This window comes from Rhinoderma darwinii, chromosome 6 (assembly GCF_050947455.1).
Source record: "Rhinoderma darwinii isolate aRhiDar2 chromosome 6, aRhiDar2.hap1, whole genome shotgun sequence".
NCBI classification, from domain to species: domain Eukaryota; kingdom Metazoa; phylum Chordata; class Amphibia; order Anura; family Rhinodermatidae; genus Rhinoderma; species Rhinoderma darwinii.
In genome coordinates this window covers 139448057-139467546 of record NC_134692.1, presented here as the reverse complement: position 1 = coordinate 139467546, position 19490 = coordinate 139448057, and the positions used below count along the sequence as shown (strand labels likewise).

Sequence of the window (19490 nt, the reverse complement as noted above, 5' to 3'; positions counted from 1 at the left end):
CTTACAGAATATAGATTTAGGTGGATCTCCCCTTTAAGTAAACCTTCTGCATCAGAAATGTGGATTTATAAACAGTGCTGGCAGAAGACCTCATATATCTATATATATATCATGTATATACGGTGGTAATCTGTACCTCCATCTGTATTCTCTGCCCTAGATATTTCCAGATGCATCAAAGCTAAGATCCACAGGGTTAAGACACCCACGCATGTAGCTTTTATTTTTTGCTGCACTGTGATCATATTTGATGAGGTTGGAAGGCTCTGCTACATCTGTAGCGCAGAGATTACACAAACATCACAGAAGATGGATCACAGGGCTTCATTCTCATTCTTTATTTAAAGGGAAACTCCATCCCTAATGTGTAAATCTCCCATTACGTGCATATTTTATTCCCAGTGCAGTGATCCCTTAAAAATGACATGACAAGGAGAGATCGACTTCCTTCATCTGCTAATATATTACCCTTGTCCAAGCACCCTGCATTCTTTGGGGAACATGCAGAAAGAAGACCATGCATAAGAGTTGCTGCACTTGTTAAGTCTTTATGACCGCCAAGGAATGCAGGGTACTGTCAGTGGTAAATGGGTAATATAGCAGATGACGTAAGTCAACCTCTCCTCCAGTACAAGACCTCTTCTTGATATGTGTTCTCATGCTATATCATCCAATCAGATAGTACCTACTAATGGTATGTCTTGCAGTAGATTGATGCAAACAGCCATCTGATTGGCTGTGGTGGTGAGTAACCGTCTGCTCCTGCTAACCTCAGCATGCAAACAGTTTTCTGCCCATAAATAATTTGGTATTACTCACTGAGCTCATTGGGGGAGGGTTCATTGGCGCAGCGGCTGGCATGTTTGCTGTTCCGCACTGAAAATATGGGTTTGAATCCTGCCCAGAGCTTTATCCTCTCACTTGTCCACCAGCAGAATAGTGAGTGCAGCTCTGGAGTATAAAACAGGATGTAATTCAGGATCAGTACAGGATAAGTAATGTCATGTATGTACACAGTGACTCCACCAGCAGAATAGTGAGTGCAGCTCTGGAGTATAACACAGGATGTAACTCAGGATCAGTACAGGATAAGTAATGTAATGTATGTACACAGTGATTCCACCAGCAAAATAGTGAGTGCAGCTCTGGAGTGTAATACAGGATGTAACTCAGGATCAGTACAGGATAAGTAATGTATGTACACAGTGATTCCACCAGCAAAATAGTGAGTGCAGCTCTGGAGTGTAATACAGGATGTAACTCAGGATCAGTACAGGATAAGTAATGTAATGTATGTACACAGTGATTCCACCAGCAAAATAGTGAGTGCAGCTCTGGAGTGTAATACAGGATGTAACTAAGGATCAGTACAGGATAAGTAATGTAATGTATGTACACAGTGACTCCACCAGCAGAATAGTGAGTGCAGCTCTGGAGAATAATACAGAATGTAACTCAGGATCAGTACAGGATGAGTAATGTAATGTATGTACACAGTGACTCCACCAGCAGAATAGTGAGTGCAGCTCTGGAGTATAATACAGGATGTAACTCAGGATCAGTACAGGATAAGTAATGTAATGTACACAGTGACTCCACCAGCAGAATAGTGAGTGCAGCTCTGGAGAATAATACAGAATGTAACTCAGGATCAGTGCAGGATAAGTAATGTAATATATGTACACAGTGACTCCACCAGCAGAATAGTGAGTGCAGCTCTGGAGTATAATACAGGATGTAACTCAGGATCAGTACAGGATAAGTAATGTAATGTATGTACACAGTGACCCCACCAGCAGAATAGTGAGTGCAGCTCTGGAGTATAATACTGGATATAACTCAGGATCAGTACAGGATATGTAATGTATGTACACAGTGACTCCACCAGCAGAATAGTGAGTGCAGCTCTGGAGTATAATACAGGATATAACTCAGGATCAGTGCAGGATAAGTAATGTAATGTATGTACACAGTGACTCCACCAGCAGAATAGTCAGTGCAGCTCTGGAGTATAATACAGGATGTAACTCAGGATCAGTACAGGATAAGTAATGTAATGTATGTACACAGTGACTCCACCAGCAGAATAGTGAGTGCAGCTCTGGAGTATAACACAGGATGTAACTCAGGATCAGTACAGGATAAGTAATGTAATGTATGTACACAGTGATTCCACCAGCAAAATAGTGAGTGCAGCTCTGGAGTGTAATACAGGATGTAACTAAGGATCAGTACAGGATAAGTAATGTAATGTATGTACACAGTGACTCCACCAGCAGAATAGTGAGTGCAGCTCTGGAGAATAATACAGAATGTAACTCAGGATCAGTACAGGATGAGTAATGTAATGTATGTACACAGTGACTCCACCAGCAGAATAGTGAGTGCAGCTCTGGAGTATAATACAGGATGTAACTCAGGATCAGTACAGGATAAGTAATGTAATGTACACAGTGACTCCACCAGCAGAATAGTGAGTGCAGCTCTGGAGAATAATACAGAATGTAACTCAGGATCAGTGCAGGATAAGTAATGTAATATATGTACACAGTGACTCCACCAGCAGAATAGTGAGTGCAGCTCTGGAGTATAATACAGGATGTAACTCAGGATCAGTACAGAATAAGTAATGTAATGTATGTACACAGTGACCCCACCAGCAGAATAGTGAGTGCAGCTCTGGAGTATAATACTGGATATAACTCAGGATCAGTACAGGATATGTAATGTATGTACACAGTGACTCCACCAGCAGAATAGTGAGTGCAGCTCTGGAGTATAATACAGGATATAACTCAGGATCAGTGCAGGATAAGTAATGTAATGTATGTACACAGTGACTCCACCAGCAGAATAGTCAGTGCAGCTCTGGAGTATAATACAGGATGTAACGCAGGATCAGTACAGGATAAGTAATGTAATGTATGTACACAGTGACTCCACCAGCAGAATAGTGAGTGCAGCTCTGGAGTATAATACAGGATGTAACTCAGGATCAGTATAGGATAAGTAATGTAATGTATGTACACAGTGACACCACCAGCAGAATGGTGAGTGCAGCTGTGGAGTATAATACAGGATGTAACTCAGGATCAGTACAGGATAAGTAATGTCATGTATGTACACAGTGACTCCACCAGCAGAATAGTGAGCGCAGCTCTGGAGTATAATACAGGATGTAACTCAGGATCCGTACAGGATAAGTAATGTAATGTATGTACACAGTGACTCCACCAGCAGAATAGTGAGTGCAGCTCTGGAGTATAATACAGGATGTAACTCATGATCAGTACAGGATAAGTAATATAATGTATGTACACAGTGACTCCACCAGCAGAATAGTGAGTGCAGCTCTGGAGTATAATACAAGCTGTAACTCCGGATCAGTACAGGATAAGTAATGTATGTACACAGTGACTCCACCAGCAGAATAGTGAGTGCAGCTCTGGAGTATAATACAGGATGTAGCTCAGGATCAGTACAGGATAAGTAATGTATGTACACAGTGACTCCACCAGCAGAATAGTGAGCGCATCTCTGGAGTACAATACAGGATGTAACTCAGGATCAGTACAGGAGAAGTAATGTAATGTATGCACACAATGACTCCACCAGCAGAATAGTGAGTGCAGCTCTGGAGTAGAATACAGGATGTAACTCAGGATCAGTACAGGATAAGTAATGTAATGTATGTACACAGTGACTCCACCAGCAGAATAGTGAGTGCAGCTCTGGAGTATAATACAGGATGTAACTCAGGATCAGTACAGGATAAGTAATGTCATGTATGTACACAGTGACTCCACCAGCAGAATAGTGAGTGCAGCTCTGGAGTATAATACTGGATGTAACTCAGGATCAGTACAGGATAATTAATGTAATGTATGTACACAGTGACTCCACCAGCAGAATAGTGAATGGAGCTCTGGAGTATAATACAGGATGTAACTCAGGATCAGTACAGGATATGTAATGTATGTACACAGTGACTCCACCAGCAGAATAGTGAGTGTAGCTCTGGAGTATAATACAGGATGTAACTCAGGATCAGTACAGGATAAGTAATGTAATGTATGTACACAGTGACTCCACCAGCAGAATAGTGAGTGCAGCTCTGGAGTATAATACAGGATGTAACTCAGGATCAGTACAGGATAAGTAATGTAATGTATGTACACAGTGACTCCACCAGCAGAATAGTGAGTACAGCTCTGGAGTATAATACAGGATGTAACTCAGGATCAGTACAGGATAAGTAATGTAATGTATGTATACAGTGACTTCACTTCTCATGTTGATTTATTCTGGAACTTTCAGGGTACACACGCTACATATCCAGTGTAGTTTCCATTGTAAACCGGGTATCAGACGGTTTTCAACACGTTCACATTCTCAGACAAGTCCGCACAGAAAAAACATGTTGGAGCTGCAGCTAAGGCTTCTGGGTAGTGACATAGAATAGCGGTGAATCACCTTCTGCTTATTTTATTTTTGCACTGACCCTGTATGAACTCGTCCTACAACAAGCTTTTCTGAAAAATGACTCCTTTCCTTGTCTTACAGCTCTGTCCCAGGTGTCAAAAGCTGGGAGCGACTGTGGGCTGCAACCACAAGGGATGCGCACAGACCTACCACTACACGTGCGCTACGGAGGCAGGTAAGTCAGGTCACCGCACTGCATTCTGGGTAGTGTTTATTTAATTCAAGGCTGTACAATCTGTAACTAGTTGTTGAATGTCCTTCAGTTGACCTCTATTATCAATTTGTCAAACGCCACTCATGCCCCACTCCAGGAAGCTGAGATACAGGGAGCTGTTTGGTTGGATCTTCACTTTAAATATAACTGTTCTAAATCAAACAAAAAAATAGATTGAATTAGACAGAAAAGGACGACCCGAGGACTAACTGGTGATTTTTGAACATTTTGTGGAATTGCTTTCTAGCTGAGGTGCATTTACTCACGTCTTTAGGGCTCAGTTAAATTATACAATTCTTGTTACCCGTAACCACCACTAGAGGGAGCTTAGGAGCTTACTGCATACTGATTATACATAGAACTCAATAATAACACTTCATCATCAGCCATGACTAAGGACGCAGGAAGCGTCTGAAACGCGTAGGCTTTCTACACCTACGATACCTCTCCCTACACTCCAGGACTTCATTTTTCCTTATTTGATCCTGTTTTAACTCGACCTATTAAAATTGGAACTAGTTTCCATTTTATTTACTAACCACGCTGGATCCAACCCTCTTTCTTTTTGCTACTCAATAATAACACTGTCTGCAGTAGGCTCCTCAGCTCCCTCTAGTGGTGGCTGCAGGTAGTCACAATTGTAATATGTAACTAGGTCTATGCAGGGAATTTGGAGCTTTGTCTCAGAAAAACAGAGCTCTGAATGCTATAAAGATATAGTAAGAAATTAATCAGCACAGAATGAGGGAACTAAATATAGTGGTAAAAGGTGAGTGTTCACTTTAAGGGGGAAATGCTCTTTCTCTAGCAAAAGTAATATGATGAGTTTGTTGATGAGTTCCTTGCCCAGCAGTCGAGTCTGAGACGCTCTGTACTCCTTGGCCATATCTCAGCGTGTAAAACAAGACAAGTAACTCCCATTTACCCAAATAGTTTTGTCCCCCTAGAGAGGAGATTCGGGGAGCTCGTCTTTTTTTAAAAAATTTCCATCGTCTATTTTGCAGTCGTGTTTCCAGGTCTTACATCTTTCCCCCATTCCAAGGCTTACATTGACATTTCTCCAAGTCCAGAAACAACAGGAGAATTTCCTAGAGAAGGAAATCAATTACACGAGCGGCGTACAGCTTGTATACTCAGCGGCGCAGCTCCCCGGGCTATACACCGTTCCACTGGTCTGACTTTTTTGGCTAAAGTATTATAAACGATTTTATTTGGGGGGGGGGGGGCATGAAAAAAAGCAGAACTTTTATATAGGTATTTTTTAAAACCAATTTAAAGTGAACACGTCACCTTAAATTGGAAGCTAAACAGTCACCTCTTAAATCAGGGTCAGGGAACCTTTTTTCTGCCAAGGGCGATTTGGATATTTAGAACATAATTCGCAAAATTATCAACTTAAAAATTCCCCTGCTATATTTAGTCAAACATTGAATTAACTCACCCCTGATGTGATGGCGGGAGCTGCTTCTCTTTGGTGAGGCGCGTGATGATCGCCGATAGTGACGATGGTGCGTCCGTCAGTCTGGAGCGCAGTCGTCTCTTTGGTAAGTTTGGAAAAGAACTCGAAGCAGAAAGTTGTTCCGACTCAAAGGGGTTTTCCCATCAGGAACATTTATGACATATCCACAGGAGATCTCATAAATATCAGATAGATGCGAGTCCCACCTCTGGGACCCGCACCTATGGGGCCCCCTAAACCCCATTCTACCTCTGTGTTCTGGCTGATTTCTGGCCATGAAGAAGAAAACAGCTTAGCTCGCTGAGCTGCGCTGTTTTCGTAACTACTGTTCAGATCTATGGGACTTAGGGAAACAGCGTAGCTCAGCGAGCTATTCTGTTTTCTTCTTCATGGTCGTAAATCACAAGCTTCAGCCACAACACAAAGAGGCAGAACAGTGTTTAGGGGCTCCGTTCTAGCGATAGGTGCGGGTCCCAGTGGTGGGACCCGCATCTATCGGACATTTATGTCATATTGCCTGTGGATATATCATAAACGTCCTTGAAGAAAAAAAAAATCCTTTAAGTCACTTGACCTAACTTTGAGTAAGTAGGGAGCACGGACGGAGCCAAGGAGGGAATGACACTTCGGCAGCGGCGGTCTGAGTGAGGTCGGGGCATGCTGAGACGGGAGTGGACCAGTCCAGTCACCAGACCTCATGTCACTGACTCAGGTCAGGTGACTGGACTGGTCCACTCTTGGGCCGGCACACACCGACCTCACTCAGACCGCCGCCGCCATACTTGCTGTCCGCCCTTCTCCTGCTCCTAAATGTGAGTGGGTAGGGCGGACGGAGCCAAGGAGGGAATGACACTGTGGCTTTGGTCAGAGTGATGTCGGGGCGTGCTGTGACAGGAGTTAACCAGTCAGATGGCTGGACTGTGCCGGCCTGAGAGTGGACCAGTCCGGTCACATGACCTCACGTCACTGACTCAGGTCAGGTGACCGGACTGATCCACTCTTGGGCCGGCACACACCGACCTCACTCAAACCGCTGCTGACGGAGCCAAGTAGCGAATGACGCGGCGGCAGCGCAGTCTGAGTAAGGCCGGGTCAGACCAAATGATCCCATGGGCCGAACGTTCCCCACCGCTGTCTTAAAGTGACCCTCCAGGGAAACAATGAAAATGCCCACACAAGAAGTCATATTAACTTAGTCGCCATCTTTATAGCGTTCCATGAGTGGTTTTTTTTCTGTACAGGTTCCAATGGTGTAACTTGAATCTCCTGGGCCCATTGCTAAATGTGTAACAGGGCAAAGAGTCCCCTCCTAAGACACCAGGGCCGGGTGTGACTGCTATTTCTACACCCCTTATACCTTACGCCCTTGGTCATGAAGGACCCGATTGTTCAACGGTACTGAAAGGACCCTGTGAAGACCCTCATGGCTATCTGGAGGGATGGGAGTGGGGTACCTACCCTCTGGGCAAAAGCAACATTTTCAGTTTTTCCCGCAGGGTCACTTTAACAAAGATGCCTAATTCACAGGACCGTGTGTGCCGGCCGAGTCCCGTCCGTGTTCCGTGGAAAGATAGGACATGTCCCATCTTTCCACGGATTGGAGAGTCTGGTTAGTTTTCACGGACCCGATTCATCCACTAAAGTGAATGGGTCCGTGAAAACTATCGGGTGCCACTCAGATGTTGCGAAAAGCGGCCCGAGTGGCACTCAGTCGTGGGCAACTGCCATTAGAGTTAGTCAGGCGGCCCTATTGGTCAACATGAAGTGAAAAGTAATCGTATTCTTGTGGTTTTCACCCAGCGAGGATGATCGTTCGTTGCATAAATTCCCACACCCTATGAAGCTGAAATAATAGGGGATCATTCCTCGTTTTTTGTTTGTTTAACCGTCTCCTTTCCATCGTTTGTGCAGATCGTGGCACTGGCTCTATCTGCAATTATGCCTCTATTTTAATTTTTTAGATTAGTAGATTAATATTTTGTTTTCCATTCTAGGTTGCTTGTTAAACGAAGAGAACTTCTCATTAAGATGTCCTAAACATAAGGTATTGTACAGTCTATATTGTCATCGTGCTTTTGAACCTAAACAGGATTGTGCGTTTTTACCAACTAAACTTTATTCATCGTATAAAATAAAAAAAATTAAGATTTTCCAATATACTTTCTGTATCCATTCCTCATGGTTTTCAAGATCTCTGTTTGCTGTCATGCAGTAGGAACCTTTATTATTTACTTCTAGGAGATAAAAAAAATCAGTCCCAGTCATGACACGCAGGTGCACGACTCGTTACAGTACAGTTATCAGATTTATGTCGTGCGACGAACCATGCCCCTGTGTATCCACCACATGTAAAGGACATATTTTGATCGCCTGGAAGTAAACAATGGTGCATCTTATTGAATGACAGCAAGCAGAGTTAAGGGCGATTTCAGAGGTTTAAGTTTTATGGTAAATTGATTACTTGCATTGCCATAAGCTTCCTCGATACTGTGACATCCCGCCTGGCTCGCCAACATCTCTGAGGGATGACATTGATTGTATTTTTGTATGCTAAGGGAAGGGAGGGCTACACGATAAACCCTTTTTCCCAAGGCTGCCATTTTCTGAGGTGAATCGTAAATAAAAAGAACACAGATTTTTCTATTTGATAAAGTCCACACATATCACAGTGGAATCAAGGGATCGAAATATTCATTAATATCACTAATAACTTGTCATAGTCATGCCACCAAATGGCTGCTTTTACTGCATACAGGGAAATATCTCAAGGAATTCATGTTTCCAGCTCCTTATTGTTCCATATTTGACTACACCGCAGTCCAATACCAGTCGTGTCCAGCAGGTGGCAGTTTTGCGCTATAAGAGAGGTAGTCTTCGCTATTGAAGCAGAACTCCTGCTTTGACTCTTCCATAAAACTTCTCAAAATACTGAGCTGTTTTCAAGAGAAAACAGCTCCTGATTTTCAGACGTTTTTTGTGCCACTGGCGATTTTCGCTGCGTTTTTTACGGCCGTTTTTGGTGGTTTTTATCAATAGAGTCTATGGAAAACGGCTCCAAAAACGTCCCAAGAAGTGTCCTGCACTTCTTTTTCGCGGCCGTTTTTTTACGCACAAAAAAAACACTCCGTTGGTACACAACGCCATTTTCCCATTGAAATAAAGGGGCAGATGTTTGGAGGCGTTCTGCTTCCGGTTTTTCGGGCGTTTACGGGCCGAAAATAGGCCGTGTGAACATACCCTCACGCTGTAATAAAAATATTTACTTGCCTATTTCTTCCCGCTTCAGTGCTGGGGACTACAAGTGACAACACGGGTGATACCAAGAGTGTGAAGATCTAGTGTAGTCACATCTGGTGGCAGGGCCTGTTGCTAGGCAACCACCCATACAGATGCTGCCATCATGTACATCAAATTGTACTGGGTATATCTCGCATCGTGAAGAGGTTACCACACGATCTTTTACTCACCATCATTTCCCTTTGCTGTCTTCCAGAGGCACCTGGTGTAACCGTCTTTGAAATAAACATTACCTTCATCACACCCAGGATCTTTCATTCACTCCTCAGCACTGTCACAGCGCCAAGCAGGGGAGTATATGCTGCCAGCCTCCATCGTAAACCACCGTTGGTCCAGGCCCTTCCATGCCCATGTGTTCACAGCGCAGGAATAAGAGGTTCCTAGTGTCTTAAAGGAGGCGTCTCATCACGCAGATGACGACGTAAGAACGGAGAGAAAACCGCAAGGCCGACAGGTCTACACCAGGATCGCGCCAGGCCGGCGCTTGTGTCATGGCGCAATAGAGCGGACACGAAATTTGCACACAGTCTTACGGAGACGGCTGACCATGCCGATTTCTGGGTTCTGCCCCTAGTAGGGAAACTATTAGATAACCAGAATGTGTTTGACGTCAAACCTTTCCTCCTAACACATATCAAGCGAGAGGGCGGACGTTGTAGTGTTCCAATACCCGGCTCAGACTGTGACACAGACATTGGTCTCACATAAAGTGGAACCCTACATCTGCCAGAGCAGACAAGATGGCCGCCTGTTGGATATCTGCGCCTCAAATTGTTCCTGCAAGAGACAGATAACCACCAACCAAAAGGTTTTTTTTTGAATGTTTGTTCCCAGCTGTTGTATGTTAAATGTATTGACTAAATCACTCACCTGATCTGACAACCCCGGCCATGGTCCTTGTCGTCGTGTCTTATTTTGTGCTCTCATCGGCCATTTTGACTGTTCCCCCCCCCAACCCCCACACTACCGCTTCTCGTACACTCGTTCATCTCGTCCTGCCACTACTTGCTGTGTTTCATCAAGTCATGTTACTTCTTCAAAGATTCTGGAGTGGAGCACATTATTAGCAACACACAGCCGCAAAAGAAACAAAAAAAACGTCATCTACTACTGCGGGGCCACGGGGGCCACATTCCAAGAAGTCAGCTGACCACTAAACCACGACATTTCGCTGCCACTGTGGCTCAGTGCGAACACGATTCCTGCTGTAAATACAAAAAAGTGTTTTGACAGTCAAAGTACGGACAATGCCTCATTTTATGGTGTGTGTGTATATATATATGTGTATACATATGCATATATATAATATATGAAGACTGTAAATGTTTAACCCCGTAGCTGCCGGAAAGGCCTGCAAACGTTGCGCCTTTGCAAGGCTCCGCCGGCAGCTAAAGTGTTAAAGCTAGTGTTCTTTTTAGTAAATTTGCTTCACACTGAAGACTGTGTGTACCGAGCTTTCTAAAAGATGTTTATTTTCTTTAAGAGTAAAAGAGGCTATTGGGAATGTCAATAAAATCTACAATGAACCCTTCGTGGTATGTCTTTGTGTCGGCCATCTTTGAAATTGATCAGATCATTGTTGAATTTGAGATGGTTTTTACCTAAGAGGTGTGATTCCACAGAGAAACAGCAGGGGGCAGTGTTGCTCTATAGAACGTTTCCCTCGTGACAGAAAGCATTCCAGTCGGCTACAGTCAGCTTCATCTCTGCCTGATAACAGAGAACAATACATTTTATTCACTAGTTCAGCAAATCGAGATAGGATGGACTCCAACCTGTGCTGTGGGCATGCTGACCAGTGTTTGATTTTGTTCTCTGCCGATGTATAAAGATTTGTTATTCAGTATGCCGCTTGTCCTTTTTAGGCTCTCACCACCCGTTAAAATAATGGCTGCCGCAAATCTGGGCTGGGCCCCCTCTATCCAGGCGTCCATAGCAGACACATTGTACGGTCGCCATTGGCGCCAGAGATGTCTAAGCCAAGCTGAACCTTGAAGTTTGGGTGGCGTGATAATTAGGAGAACCCTTATCGTATATCTATGGCTGGCAGGACCAGCTATTCAAAGACATGGGTTTTAATAAAGATATAGTTGCAGGCCTGTATTTAAAGGGGAAGTCCTCTTTGGGCAACTCTCTCCCATATGCCCTATTAGGGTTAAATATGACGCCAACAGACCATGTGAAGCCCCTCTATTAACCAGCATAAATAATGGGAGGTTCCATATTAAGGTAGTCATTAGACTTGCCGACTGACAAAGAGTTGTTCAAAGTGGACATCGCCTTTAAGTTGACGCTTCTCACCGAACAGCGGCAAAGCACTACACTACACCATTGTGTTCTTCTCGAATATCGATCCAGTTCAGACATGTAAGAGACTGAATGAAGACCGGGAGCCAGTGTGCAAAGCAAAAAACTACTTTATTAATTTTTTTCCTTATAAAAGAAAATTTATAAATATTTCTGAATAAAATCCTCTGTACAAAAAACACTAAGAAAATAAGATCTGAGAAGACGTTGTACAATCCGGTGATTCCCCAGTTGTCGGGTAGATTCTGTGTTATGTACACGCGGTGAGAGGTCAATCAGAACCAATGGACACGGTTGAACTTAAAACTGGACCGAATGGGGAAGGGGTTAATAATGGACAACCCTTCTGGACATATAAAGAAACTCTTCTAGTCCGGGTGACAGGCCCAACCAGCATAGGAGACATCTAAATGTGGCAACTTGTTGCAAAGTTTCATGGGCCTAAAATTTTAGACCATAATCAAAACGATCGCCCTTGTGATCGCGATCGCCCTTGTGATCGCGATCACAAACAAAATGTACCCAAGTAGAATGGTTCGGGTTACAGTGGGTCACGTTCCAATCCAACTCAATGACAGGGCCCAAAGTAGCAAGGGGGGTGGTCCACCCCTAATCCATTTCATTGATGTGACCGACTAGAGATATCTTTTGCGGGATCTTCTGTATATAGGGATGTATATGGAGATGGTCAAACTATATAGTGCAATAACGGATATAGGATACGGATGATATTAAATCAGAGAGCCACAGGTTGCAGACCACTGCAGTAAATGACACTATCAAAGAATAGAATTCCAGCAGGAGATCAGGTATAAAATACTTACTATTAGAGGGATGAGAGCCGTACCCGGCTGACTGACAAACTGGAGGCGGCCATTTTGTTTGGAAAAACTTATCTTACATATTGAACCCAACAAGAATTATCTAGATGAATATTGGTTCACAGGACAAAATGGCCGCCTTTACCATGTACTGCGGTGTGCTATATGTCCACCTCACCTGTACAGCCAATGGCCTCTAGGCAAAGCAGAGTAGATCACCTCCGTACCGTCACCTATCGGGCATCAGACCAGTTAAAATGGGCACATCTGCTCATAAATAGATCGAGTACGTTATTAAAGCGCAACTCCAGCCGTGACGTCACTTTACATTCAGGACGTCCTTGTAAAGCGCCGATCATAATAGGGCTTAAAAAATAGTACAATCGAAATGGTTCATTTTTGTGTGTATCGTCAGCTCCCATGATGCATCACATCCAACCTCTGTATAATATTCAGTATATTTTTTCACCTACTAACATTACGGCTTGGCTCATTTTTAGATGGCGTGCTTTAAAAGGTGTTTTCTGCTTTATTAGGGCATCCTGACGCCAAAGAAGGGGATCCCCCAAACGTTACCCCTATCTGATACCCAGATTAAAAAAAATCTGTGGGTCTAATGTATGCCCATTGATTGTAATGGCCCCAAGTAATGGGAAACTTAGAAGACACCTGAATCCAAATCACATGCGATCAACTTGTCACTAGACCTGCAATGTGAGACAGGGCTGATTAAACTGGAGAACCCCTTTAAATTGTGCGTTAGGGCCCTTTAATACTCATGAATAGAGCTGCACAGAAGTAGATTAAAGTTGTTCTACATAAACCTGTTTGTCTCGGGGGTTCTTGTCGTCTACGCATCGCAGCTGCGGCCATTTTGTTTGCTCAGGATATAACCAACACTTATGAATTCGCTAAGGACAGTAATAACCGTCTCTATGCTGCGTCCTAATAGAGGTTGCCTGCAAAATGGCTGCCCCATTGTGTGTAAACCGAAGGTGCACATCACCATCTGGAGCTACGTAAATATTTGGCGACCATTTAAACATGGCCGCCACCCATTAAATCTTAGTGGGTGCTTAATAAGCAAATACTGAAGAGATCTGTGACCTTAGGATTTCATCCATCGGCAGCCAAATATCTTTCTTGTCCCCACAGCATTGATAGGGCTACGAGGGGAGGTCCGGAGAAGCCTCCTAACTGGACGTTACTGCCGTCCCGCTGCCCAAACTCAGGATAAATTGCTGACAGTCCTGCAGCGTCCGTTTGTCCCCAAGCTTCTCCAGGGTGCGGGCAGCTTCAGCCAACATACCCACCCTCTGCCCCGGGGCAGATAGGAATGTAGGAGGGAGGTAGCGGCACGCTAAGAGAAGAGCTTCAGCGTGCTCCCGGGTTGGTAGAGTCGCTTCACTGGTACCTGCTGGAAAGAGACGCGGATGGATTATTCTCAAGATCAATTGCTGGAGACAAAGTCACACAAGAGGTTTTATCCAGATACTTAGAGGAGATGTACCCCAAGTGTCAGCGTATCATTATCCTGTACCCCAAGTGTCAGTGTATCATTATCCTGTACCCCAAGTGTCAGTGTATCATTATCCTGCACCCCAAGTGTCAGTGTATCATTATCCTGCACCCCAAGTGTCAGTGTATCATTATCCCGTACCCCAAGTGTCAGTGTATCATTATCCCGTACCCCAAGTGTCAGTGTATCATTATCCTGCACCCCAAATGTCAGTGTCATTATCCTGTACCCCAAGTGTCAGTGTATCATTATCCTGTACCCCAAGTGTCAGTGTCATTATCCTGTACCCCAAGTGTCAGTGTATCACTATCCTGTACCCCAAGTGTCAGTGTATCATTATCCTGTACCCCAAGTGTCGGTGTATTATCGTCCTGTACCCCAAGTGTCAGTGTCATTATCCTGTACCCCAAGTGTCGGTGTATCAGCGTCCTGTACCCTGTGTCAGTGTATCATTCTGTGTCCGTCACATGACTAGGACAGATTTTTATGAAGTAGAATTGTCTAACTTTTCATTATATACAAAGAATAACTTATTTGCTGAAACTGTAATACAGCTTAACTTGCACACAATGGGCCTCTTTACCCAGAGCAACCAATCAGAGTTCAGTTTACATTCTCCAAACTGGATTGTGTAACACGGCCTCTGATTGGTTGCTACGGGTAACAAAGCCATTGAAAGTTTTGCATGAGGACTGAAATTCCTTGAAAATCTCATTGACAGCATTAATCCATAGTCTATATATTGTGATCACTGTGATGGCTGCCCACATTAGACGTTTGTTCGCAAAAAGAACAGATGAAGTGGTGCCAATTAGCAACCAATCACATCAACGCTTTCATTATCCAGAGAAAGGACAGCTGAAATCTGATTGGTTGCTATGGGCAACACATTCACTTTAATTGTGTTCTTGTTGCCTGTATAAGCCAATCAGATTCCAGCTGTTATTTCTAAAGTGCAGATGGGAAAATGAAAGCAGTAATCTAATTGGTTGCCATGGGCAACACTTCAACCTTTCCTTTCCACTTCTTTTGAAAGCCCCCAATGTGTGCCGCCATTTTTATTGTATAAATATAGAGATTTGAATTTACGGTGATAAACACAGAGAGGCAGCTGCAGTCAATTTTTCATTTAAAAATTATTTAATAGAAAGATAAAATGCCAAATATAATATAATATATATATATTTACACTAAAACATGGCATCTGTCTCTACTACACAAAAAACGGAAATATGTGATATACTGAAAACCTTCTAGGCTTGGCCAGTGCTGCATTGACTGATAATGTTAAATCGCCAAGGAGAGACGACTTAAAGGAACACTCCAGGCAGAACTGATACACTGTCTAATGCCAAGTGTAGGGCCAAAGGGGCGGGGTATGACCAGGATTCAGTCTGCAGTTCTTCAAATCTGTGTCATGCTCCGCCCCCTCAGGCCCTGGTCTAGGCATAAGACCGTATTAGTTTTGTCCGAAGTATTAAAATAGACCTGAGACATCCTCGGAGATTAAAACCTGGTCTTATGGAAGAAAAATTGCTGCTCAGTGCACACACGTTGTTCTGATCCAGAAGTTTCGACCGAACAAGCGACCAATTGTCCCATACGATGATTGTTTTTCAGAACTGAGACTGAATCTCTTTCTCTCCTGTGCTTCTGGGGCTGCATTGCAGCCGTACACCAAAAAATAAAAGACGAAGATTTTGCAATATGATTTTCTCTTCTACTTATAATAAAGTCCCTTCCGTGTCGACTTTTTGCACAGACTCCACTCTCTCTGCCGCGATGCGAGGGGCCGAATAATGGAACCCGACAAGTACAGGGGCATTTCTCTTTAAGAGTCACTGATGAAGGATTACTGACAGGGCAAAGTCGGTAGGGTGACGCTGCAGCTCACAAGCCGCGCTAAATCTGTGAACGAAAGAGAAGTAGCTTCAGTATCAACTGCTCTAACACCAGATTTATCTGCCCCCTACCAAGCACGTGCATTGGGGTCACTTTAAAGAGAAATCCCACCCAGTGAGCTATTATAAATGGATCCAATCAGTATCTATGGAGAAAAGCTGCAGCCATTTTCTTTGTCATGGTTATCTGAAATGCAACACCACAATGTGATGCCATGGAGTCGTCACCCCCCGTCAGCGCCGAATATCTATGATGTAGATGTCAAATTTACCCCTAGTGCCAAGTGGCCTGACCATGTATTCTATAGGGTAATTACACGTGCAAGCGGAACAAGATATCCCAGTTCAGAGGTAAGACCCTGCTCCGGTATAGGGACGTCCCAATGCCATTCCTTGCCGTAAAGCCTCACGGTCTAACTTTTTGTAACCATTTTTTTTAATCTCTCCTACTTTTGCAGCTATACATCAATACCGACTGCATCCATGTTTTAATAATATTTTAGTGACAACCCTTTAAAAGGGAGTCTCCGCTTTGGACAATCCCTACTTGTTAAAAGGGTCCCTTAAAGAGAACCTTTCACCTCCCCATACATGTGCAGCATGTAATGGGGAGGGCTGCACAAACCCTGGGGCACTTTAAAAAAAAATTCTACCTCGTTCTGTTATTTAGATATCGGTGCCGTTATATTTGGCGCCCGATATATAAATAACCCCCTGAACAGTCAACGGGGTGTGTACTGGCAAGGGGGCGTGTTACTATGGCTGTTACTATGGCTCCCCAGCTTACACTGTCTGTAGCAGTGACACGCCCCCTTGCCCGTTCGACAGAAGACTAATCTTGACAGCTGAAGAGAGCGTGTGCGCGCGCACACACACTCTCTCATTCCTCGATCTTGCTGTAATACTGTCCATATCTGATTGGACAGTGCCACAGCCATAGTAACACGCCCCCTTGCCAGTACAGGGGGTTGACCGTTCAAGGGGTTATTTTGCATAGGACAAAATTGGAGGGCCTTAAGTGTTCAACTTTCCTGCAGCACCACCGCAGGGGAAATTAAGCATTACACAATGTCCATTCATATCAATGTGTTGTCTGTGTTATACAGGACAAGACAGGTCCTCCGGAGCCAGAGACGCTCTATGTAGCCGCTCTCCACTCTGGCCAAGAGATGAGGATCCTGAACAGAGGATTTCCTTATAGGGTATATAAAAATGTTTCTTCAAATGCAGACAACCCCTTTAAGCTTCCATTATAATAGTCCAGCCATACAAAAATGGCTGCCCCCCAAATAGTGTGCATGGCCAATAAAGTCTACAATGAGCAACAATCCGGAAACAAGGTCTACACCATTAGTTTTCTGGTTAATATCCATGCACTTTACGTCATCAAGCTGGGTTACCGCACAGAATCCACGACGATTCTAGATCTTCAGGAAACATTTAAGACATAATACAAAGAAATCCACGCAAACGCTAAATGTTTCCAATCACAAGGAGAGAATTGATCTGCATTGCCTCTCTCTGTTCCAGGCATCATTACAGTCCCAATTAACCCTTTCAGTATGTGGGTCCATTGCACAGCCCAGGGGTAGCTTGTTAATTATAAATTAGGAAGGATTAAATTCGGAGGATGTTTGCAAACATGGCTGAAGTATAAAAAGAACGGCGCAAATAAACATCGTTGCCATCAATCAGCTTCTAGGTGTCATTTGTTTTGCAAGACTGGGATGCAAAATGTAAGCCAATAACGGATTGGTTGTCAATGTCTGCGCCACTTTTTATACGGTACTAACCCAGTGTTATGCGTTACATCACCAGAAGCTGGCATGGCTCTTAACCAGCTATCATGCCAAAGACCATTGTTGTCTATGACACTACAAGCTTAGGGTCAATGCTAAAATAACCACTTACCCTCTTTACTTGACGGAGCCACCCTCCTACGAAGGCTCCGGTCCAGTAACTGATGTGTCCTAGTTGGACTGGCACCCGCCATGAGCCGAGCTGTGGCTTCATGAAGGAAAACCTAAAACATAACAAAAGAGCCAAGATTTAAGGGCCGCATTTAGAGATGTTGGACACTAATTTTTCAGCTTTATGCGGACTATTGGTCGTACAAAGATGGACCGGCCCTTTAGTGTTCATCTACCATATAACTCACCGGTCCTTAAAATAGTTCAACAATGACGTCCACGCTTATATCATCAGTTCGCACATTATACTACCCCTGTATGATGGGACTTCTCACGCGACACTCACCCTGCGCATGGCAGACCGGAACGATTGTGCTAATCTGCGTAAACTGCTCAGATCTAGCTGGAACCCCCTGAGCTCCTGGGGAGATGCTGGGTGTATATGACTCGGCTGCTGCCCTGTACTGCTCTGCTGCTGCTGCTGCCAGATGTTGGTCCTGGTCACCAGTAGAAGGTCACCCATGAGGAACTGCACAGCCTGAGACAAGACAGACGGAATGACATCTATAAAACAGTAAGTAAGTAAGGCCCTTTTCACACTGAGTTTTTTTGCAGGCGGAAAAAGCAGGAATTTTGACCTGCCCGCACGCTCTTTGCCGCGTTCTTCGCAGTGTTTTTCAGCCGCGGCCATTGAACGACACGGGTAAAAAACGCAGGGAAAAACGCTTTCTCTGCCTCCCATTGATGTTAATGTGAGGTCAGAGATGGAAATGCCCAAAGAAATGGCATGTCGTTTCTTTTTCAAGCGAGCGCTCAATCAATGGGAGGCAATTTTGGCCGTTTTTTTAACGCATTTACCGCGGCAAAAAAAACAGGAAAAAACTGTGTGAACAGGGTCTAAGTGTTCTACGACAATCAGCCATCTGTCAAAATTACAAACACAATATAAAAAAATTAGATAGATAGATAGATAGATAGATATGAGAGATAGATAGATAGATAGATATGAGAGATAGATAGATAGATAGATAGATAGATATGAGATAGATAGATGATAGATATGAGATAGATAGATAGATAGATAGATAGATAGATATGAGAGAGATAGATAGATAGATAGATAGATAGATAGATAGATAGATAGATAGATAGATAGATAGATAGATAGATAGATAGATAGATAGGAGATAGATAGATAGATAGATAGATATGAGATAGATAGATAGATATGAGATAGATAGATAGATATGAGATAGATAGATATGAGATAGATAGATAGATAGATAGATAGATAGATAGATAGATAGATAGATAGATAGATATGAGATAGATATGAGATAGATATGAGATAGATGATAGATGATAGATAGATAGATAGATAGATAGATAGATAGATAGATAGATAGATAGATAGATAGATAGATAGATAGATAGATAGATAGATGATAGATAGATAGATAGATAGATATGAGATAGATAGATATGAGATAGATAGATAGATATTAGATAGATAGATAGATAGATAGATAGATAGATAGATAGATAGATAGATAGATAGATAGATAGATAGATAGATATGA

General features: G+C 43.4%; 2 protein-coding genes across 7 annotated transcripts in view; one reads left to right on the top strand and one right to left on the bottom strand.

Annotated features, from left to right (window-relative positions):
- The window catches only part of RAI1 (retinoic acid induced 1), a 104698-nt gene extending 93715 nt beyond the window's left edge, over nt 1-10983 (top strand). For all 3 annotated transcript variants that reach the window (XM_075830654.1, XM_075830653.1, XM_075830655.1), the window contains 3 exons: nt 4564-4657; nt 8150-8199; nt 9649-10983. In XM_075830654.1, coding sequence (XP_075686769.1) covers nt 4564-4657; nt 8150-8199; nt 9649-9663 — 159 coding nt within the window. In that variant the 3' untranslated portion in view covers nt 9664-10983. The remainder of the gene's footprint in view (nt 1-4563; nt 4658-8149; nt 8200-9648) is intronic.
- An 868-nt stretch (nt 10984-11851) lies between these two features.
- The window catches only part of SREBF1 (sterol regulatory element binding transcription factor 1), a 28804-nt gene continuing 21165 nt past the window's right edge, over nt 11852-19490 (bottom strand). For all 4 annotated transcript variants that reach the window (XM_075830649.1, XM_075830650.1, XM_075830651.1 and 1 more), the window contains exons 17-19: nt 18257-18448; nt 17912-18023; nt 11852-13997 (exon numbers count right to left, since the gene is read on the bottom strand). In XM_075830649.1, the coding sequence (XP_075686764.1) occupies nt 13774-13997; nt 17912-18023; nt 18257-18448 (528 nt within the window). In that variant the 3' untranslated portion in view covers nt 11852-13773. The remainder of the gene's footprint in view (nt 13998-17911; nt 18024-18256; nt 18449-19490) is intronic.